General features: G+C 51.8%; 1 protein-coding gene across 1 annotated transcript; it reads right to left on the bottom strand.

The window, feature by feature from the left end:
* Positions 1–643: 643 nt before the first annotated feature.
* Positions 644–5345, bottom strand: RTL9 (retrotransposon Gag like 9). Its single transcript, XM_065900244.1, has 2 exons — positions 1278–5345; positions 644–760 (listed from the first exon to the last, which is right to left on the bottom strand). The coding sequence occupies exons 1-2, from the start codon at positions 5343–5345 to the stop codon at positions 644–646; spliced, it is 4185 nt and encodes a 1394-aa protein (XP_065756316.1).
* Between the last annotated feature and the right edge of the window lie 2126 nt (positions 5346–7471).

Raw genomic sequence — 7471 nt, 5'->3', positions numbered from 1 at the left:
GTAGTGAGACGGTGCTTGTCAAGAGTTTAGCCCAGTAACTGTCACACAACACATAATCAATAAATGTTAGCCATTACTAAGATTACTACTATGGGTCAAAACGAATGGTTCAGGATGGAGACTATAAACAGGGCAAGGGCCCTGGAGACCCATTTTAGGTGCTATGAGTTGGGGCATATAGGGACAAGTGTACTGGATGAAAAGGATGGTATTGGAGCGGGCATCACTCTCCTTATAGGCTCCCCTGCCAGGTGAAATGGGACCAGGGCTTCCTCAAGTTTGCCTGATGACATGTGGCAAGACATTCTAAGGTGTTTTTGAGGTAGGACACGGTTTCTCCTGCCTAGACTTCTCCCTGGACCAGGAACTAGGACTGGCCTCGGTGGTAATGGGAGTTCAGAACCTCATACACCAAACACTCTTGAAGTCCACGCTCTGATCACTGGGGCAGGTCAAAGGCATGTGGGGGTGAAAGAGAAGGTCAAGTCAGCCAAGTGGGAGATAGGGTGGGATGCGCCTGGAGGGGGATGCTGAAGGGGGAAGGCCACAAGGTTTAATGATGTAATTGAATGGAATGGGTCCAGGAACCAGTCCTCAAGTTAGCAGCCAAGCTGGATATCACAGGAGAAGTGTCCAGGTAGCATTACTTGTTAGTGGGGGCCTTCTGATGGCCTGTGCTCTGTCGAAGGCGGTCGTGCAGACCCTCTTGAGGGTCTCCATGCTCTTTCAGGTAGTAACAGCGTTTGGCAACATGCTGGTGCTGGGAGTGAGAAAAAACAAAAAACAGCAGAGGTAAGAGCCATGCTTACTGTGACAAGTGGGGTTCTGCCTGGATAATTTCAGTAACTTAGCAAGTCAAGCAACTTGGCTAATTTACCTTATTTGTATAAAGTGTGATCAAGGACTAGACTGGCCAAATTCCCTAGTGACCTGGGCCTATAACACCTGTGGCTGTAGGTGGGACCCAGTCCCCAAAACGTGACCCCTCTTCGAGAACTGGACCTGGAATAGGTGCAGAGTTGGGACTGAGCCCAGCCATTTCACTCAGAATCACAAGACTTGGACCTTTAACCATCCCAGGCCCTCAATGTGGTTAATACACCCAAAATAAGTACATAGCCAGGCCCGCTGATGAAACTCTAGGTTGGGGGTTAGGGTCTAGGAGCTCAATGCCTCTCCCAGCCTCTTCCTTAGGCTAGCCAAAGGAGCAGGGTGACTTTGCCATCATTACCTCATTTTTCTATTCAGAAACCTTGAGTGTGTTTCCCCATCATTACCTCCTCGGTCTCCTTTGGAGAGTTCAGTTCATTCTCCATTGCGTCCTCATTATTCCGCTTACAGGCTGACGGCAGAACCTGGCTTGAGCAGCCCGGGGAATCCTTCTCTCCAGCCAGCTGGCACTCGGTATAGAGAGACCTGTCTATTAGCTCCTTTAGGCTGCCGGCCACCTTCAGGAAGATCCGGCCCATTTTAGTGGCAACAGCTTCCGAGAGTCCTTCCAGAAACCTGGTCCGCAGAATGGCATCAGACCAAGACAAGTGTCGGGCCAGCAGGAGGAAATCAGTGGCATACTGCCTGACTGACCTCTGGCCCTGCTTGGGATGGCAAAGGACGGCACTGAGGATGTCTATTTCAGATAGGGAGTCATATAAGCCCTGGGATCTGCTCAGGAAAGATTTATCTTCATTGGAGAGGGGGTTTCCTACCTCCATCTGCAAGATGGACCACCTCTCTGCTGCCCCCAGATGAAGAGACACCAGAAAGGCCATTTTCTCTGAATCGTTCAAAAATCCCTTCATTTGCTTCTCCTCATCAATCTCCATCTCCTCCTCCACAGAGCATGAACCCCGGGCTGCTTCCTGTTCTTCTAAGAGGTAACAGAGTGCTGGGGTCAGCATGCCAAAAGATGGGACTTCCTCTGGTGGTTGGTTCATTGTTTCAGGGGTCGTGGCAGTCACGTGTGGTGTGAACTTTGATCCAGAGGCTGTGACGTTGATGTGAGAGGCAGATGTTTCCCCAGAGTCTTTGGCTTTGATTTCCAGAGTGGACATCATTCCAGAGGCTGTGGTTGCCATTTGTGGTGTGGACGTGGCTCCCAGAACTGGAGCCCTCATTAGTGGCATGGATACCCCTCTAGAGGCTGTGGCCGCCATTTGTGGCATGGACATACCCCCAGAGGCTGTGGCTCTCAGAAGTGGCATGGACATCATTCCAGAAGCCGAGGCTCTCATAAGCGATGCGGACGTTGCTCCAGAAGCTGAGGCCCTCATCGGTGATGCAGGCATCCCTCCGGAGGTTGCGTATGTCATCTGTGGCAAGGAAGTAGATCCAGAACCCACAACTCTTTTTTGCAGTGTGGACGTTGCCCCAGAGGCCATGTTTTTCATCAGCGGCATAGACATCTCTCCAGAAGCCATGGCTGACATCAATGGCATGGGCACTGTTCCAGAGGCCATGGCTCTAATGAATGGCTTGGACATCCCTCCAGAGGCCACAGCTGTTGTTTGTGTGGTGGACATCTTTCCAGAGGCTGGAGCTCTCATTAACTCTGTGGACACAGCTTCAGAGGCTGAGGGTCTCCTTAGTGGTGTGGATATAATTCCAGACACTGGAGCCCTTAATAATGGCGGGGACATCACTCCCGAGGCAGGGGCTCGCATTGATAGCATGCACGTCTCTCCAGAAGCTGTGGGCATCATTTGCGTTGTGGATGTTGCCCTGGAGGCTGGGGCTCTCATCAGTGGCATGGACACCCCTCCAGAGGCCGCGGCTGTCATTTGAGGCACGGACATCACTCCAGAGGCTGTGGATCTCATTAGCGATGTAGATATCTCTCCAGAGACTGGAGCCCTCATCTGTGGCTTGGACATCATTCCAGAGGCTGTGGCTGTCTTTTGCGGAGTAGACATTGCTCCATAAGCTGGGGCTCTCAGAGGCGTGGCTATCTCTCCAGAAGCTGGGGGTCTCGTTAGTGCTGGGGACATCTCTCCAGAGGATGAAGCTCTTGTGAGCAGTGTGGACATCTCTCCAGGGTCTGAGGCTCTCATCAGTGGTGTGGACACTGCCCCAAAGGCTGGGGCTCTCATTTTTGGTGTGGATATCAGTTCAGAGGCTGGGGCTTGCGTCTGCAGTAGGGACATCCCTCCAGAGGTCATGGATCTCCTGAGCGACATGGACATCCCCCCAAAGTCTTGGGCGCTCATTGGCTGACTGGGCATCTTTCCAGAGGCTGTGGATCTCATTAGCGCCATGGGCATGGCTCCAGGGCCTGGGGCTCTCATTAGAGGCATGGACACAGTTCCAGAGGCTGCGGCTGTCATTTGTGGTGTGGACATGTCGCCAGAGGCTGGGGCTCTCATTAGCGGTGTGGACATCGCTGCAGAGGCAGTGTCTGTCATCTGTGGCATGGACACGGCTCCAGAAGCGGTGTCTCTCATTAGCATTGTGGAGATCTCTCCAGAAGCTGCAGTTGTCATTTGCTGCATGAGCATTGCTTCTGCGGCTTTGGATGTTGTTAGTGGCTTGGACAATGCTCCCGAGGCCATAGCTCTCATCTGTGGCACGGACATCACTGCCGAGGCTGTGTCTCTCATTAACAGTGTGGACATGGATCCAGAGGCTTTGGCTGTCATCCGTGGGGTGGACAGGGCTCCAGAGGCTCTCATTTGTGGTACAGCTGTCACTCCCGAGGCTGTGGCTCTCCTCTGTGACACAGACATTGCTCCAGAGACAGGCGCCCTCATTTGCGCTGTGGACACTGACCCAGAGGCTGAGGCTGTCATCTGTAGCGTAGACATTGTTTCAGAGACTGGGGCTGTACTTGGCAATGTGGACATTGTTCCAGAAGCTGGGGCTCTCATTCGCAGTGTGGACATCGCCCCATTGGCTGGGACTTTCTTAAGGCCCATGGATGTGGCTCCAGAAGTTCTAGCCGTTGCTAACTGTGTGGACATCGCTCTAGAAGCTGTGGTTGACATTTGCTCTGTGCACTTTGCTCCAGAGGTTGCAACCGTCATCAGTGGGGTGGACAGTGCTGCAGAGTCTGGGACTGTCTTTAGCAACGTGGACACATTTCCAGAGGCTGGGGCTCTCATTCTCGGTGTCGACCTTGCTCCAGGGTCTGAGGCTCTCACTGGCGATGTGGACATCCTCCCGGAGGCTGTTGCTCTCATTGGTGGACTAGACACAATTTGAGAGTCTAGATTTTGTGTTAACCGTGAGGACATCACTCCAGAGCCTTGGGCTGGCATCAGCTGGGTGGGCATCCCTCCAGAGGTTAGGGCCATCATTACCAGTGGGGACATCGCTTCAGCGTCTGGGGCTGGCTTTGGCAATGTGGGCATTTCTCCAGCATCAGGGACTGACAGGAACAGTGAGGACATTGCTCCGGAGCCTGGAGCTGTCGTAAGTGGTGAAGACACTACTCCAGAGTCTGGGCCTGACATTAGCTGGGTGGACATTTCCCCAGAGTCTTGGGTGCTTGTTGGCTGGGTGGACGTTGCTCCAGAAGTTAGGGCTGACATTATCAGTGAGGAGATCGCTTCAGAGTCCGTGCCTGACATGAGCAGTGAAGAGATCTCTCCAGAGGCCAGGGCAGTCATTAGCACTTTAGACATGGCTTCAGTGTCTTCGTCTGTAATTTGCAATGGTGACATTCCTTCAGAGCCTGGAGCTGGCATTGGCTGTGGGGACATCACTCCGGGGTTCACATCTGGCATTAGGAGTGGGGAGATCTCTCCAGGATCTGGGGCTAGCATCAATGGTGCGGACGTCGCTTCAGAGGATGGAGCTGGCATTGCCAGTGGTGATGTCTCTGCAGAATCTGGTGTTGCCATTAGTGCTGTGGACATTGTTCCAAAGTCAGGAATTGTCATCAGCCCTGGGGACATTAATCCATACTCTGAAGTGGACAGCAATGGGGACAGTGTCCCAGAATCTGAGGCTGGCATTAGCAATGGGGACAGCACCCCAGAGTCTGAGGTTGGTATCAACAATGGGGACAATGCCTCCGAATCTGAAGCTGGCATTAACAATGGGGACAGTGTCCCAGAGTCTGAGGCTGACATTAGCGGTGGGGACAGTGCTCCAGAGTTTGCTGCTCCCATTAGAGGTACGGCCATGGTGTCAAAGGCTGGGGATGTCATCAGCTGTGTGGACATCCCTCCAGGGTCTGACGCTGAACTTGAGACCATAGGCTGGACACTAGAATGAAGAATTTGGACCTCTGCTCTGTTCTCCACCATTGGTCCAGAGCAGGTCGTCTCCCTGTTTTGGGGGTCGACACTTTCCTCCGTCAGCACATTGCTGAATCGCAGTGAATGTAAGGGTATTGACGTATCTGCCATGGCCAAAGGATAGTGTGGAGGGAACCTCTAAAGCAATTATATCAGGGGTCCTGCTGAAGCCCACGTGGCGAGAAAAATCTGTAAACAGAAAACAAGTTTAGCAGTTGAAAGCAAATATCAAGAAGATTGGGAAATAGACAAATGATCCACGATGGAGACTTTTTTTATGTGTTGCCAGCTATGCGGCATCGGAGATGGGTCTATCGAGTTAAAGAAGCTGTGCAACATTAAACAAATTTGAAGCTGGAGCAAATGTCCTCTCCACCCCTATCTTTTTCAAAGCAACCCACCCCGTCACACAGCACACCCTCTCAGTTTATAAAAGCTATAAACGCGGGCAACTTAAGCAGACAAGAGCCCGTGAGGTCCTGGTTCAAATGAAACAGCAGCACCACCTGCTGGAAAACTGTGAAAAGTGCAGGTTCCAGAGCTCTGCTCTCTCTCTCACCACAGCACTAGCCAGCCAGCCAAGGAACTGGCAGGCCCGGATGAGAATGCCCTTTGCCCCAGGCTGGTCGTTAGTTCCTTGGGCTCATTGAGTCCTGCCAGTGGTTTAGTCCCCATTTTACTACTCTGATGGCCCTGAATGCCTTTCTCAGGAAAAGGAAGGCATCTAACTGATCAATGGTTGAGAACATCATTCCATGAACTGGCAATCCTGTTTATTATGATTTTTATTATTAATAACAAAAATCACCACGATTACTACCACTTATTGCCCACCTAGTGTGTTCCAGGCACTATACTTTAGGCAACTGTACACAACTTTAAACTGTCTATAGTGCACAGAGATGTGCAAGCATTACCCGTTTGAATCTTACAGGAGATAGTAGTATTATTCCCATTTTACCGGGTTTCTCAGATTAACTGGGGCTGGGGCTAGACTAAGAGCACTGTGACAGTAAAAACTGTCTTTGACTATCGCTTCCTCCTCGGGGTTGCCTAGCCTTTGACATCCCTAAGGCCGCATTCAATTATCTCTCTGATGTCCTAGATCATGGCTCACTGAAGCCCAGTCTCTAGCAAATACAGATTTCAAGTTTCTCTGATGACATGTAGGTGGGCAATCCCAAAGCCTCAGCCTTCCGGCACACTCCCACAAGCAGCCCCCAAAGGGGCTTCTTGGCACAGAGCTTGGAAACCAACACGCACACTACACGGTGTTGATACATCCCCACAGCCTGCCCATACGCCCAGTGGAACACTTGCTCATTTGGGACAATGTCACAGAAGTCATCAATCTTGTGCAGTGTGCCTCCATAATAATATTGAGAATACTAGCAACAGAAATGCCAACAGTCAACACTTCTTGAGCGTGCGCTGACCGGCAAACACTCTGCTGGGCACTTTACGTGCATCGTTTGGTCCTCACAGCAACACTAAGAGATTTTGGTAGTACCCTATCCTCATCTTACAGAGGAGAAAACTCAGGCCCGGAGAGGCTTAATAATTTGCCTGCAGTCACTTGGATTCACGGGTCCACCCAACTCCAGAGCCCCCTCCTCTTCTCCACTGTGCTATAGTGATCCACCTTGTGTGCCCTCTCTCCCTCTTAGTCACATTACCAAGACAGCACCCCGCCCCATCTCCAGCCTGGACAACCCCGAGATGGGGTTTAGTAAAAGAAATACTGGCCTTCCTGCTGGCCCCTTGGTTACTCTAATAATTGGTGCAATGGGAAAGATGAGTCAAAAGGGCGGTGATAGATGACCACCCCTGCCCCAATCTTTAGAAAAATCCCTGAACACGCCACAGTTTCCCACTAGTCAAAAGCCAGAAAGATCTTACCTTGCCAGTTAGGGAGAAGAGAGGGAGTGTGTCCTTTGTGCCCCTAGCTCTTTTGGTCTGGCCAACTTACTTATGCCCCATGCCCAGACAGTTCATTAAAGTAAGACCCAATACCAGCAGCTGTTCTCTGCAATCTCCCTTAGCTATCCCCTGCCACGCCCCCCTCCTGCCCGCCAGCCAGCCAGCCTGCCCGCCCACCCGCCCCACTGCTCCTGACTTGCTAGTGCTTGCTCTGTCTCTCTGGTCCCAGATTCCTGCCTCTATATAGGCTCTGACATTTGCCTCTGGCCGCCTTTCACTTGACAGCCCTCCAGAAGCTCCAGAAGTGCATAGCACTT

Source organism: Phocoena phocoena, chromosome X (assembly GCF_963924675.1).
Source record: "Phocoena phocoena chromosome X, mPhoPho1.1, whole genome shotgun sequence".
Lineage (NCBI taxonomy): Eukaryota > Metazoa > Chordata > Mammalia > Artiodactyla > Phocoenidae > Phocoena > Phocoena phocoena.
The sequence above is the reverse complement of the archived record's forward strand: the minus strand, read 5'-3'. Positions and strand labels throughout refer to the sequence as shown.

What these genes read in the sequence shown, in the direction of transcription:
- RTL9 (XM_065900244.1), bottom strand. Translation starts at nt 5,345, where the DNA reads ATGGCAGATACGTCAATACCCTTACATTCACTGCGATTCAGCAATGTG. An exon ending in CTCCAAAGGAGACCGAGGAG is followed by an intron (nt 761 to 1,277) that starts GTAATGATGGGG and finishes TCTCACTCCCAG; the next exon opens with CACCAGCATGTTGCCAAACG.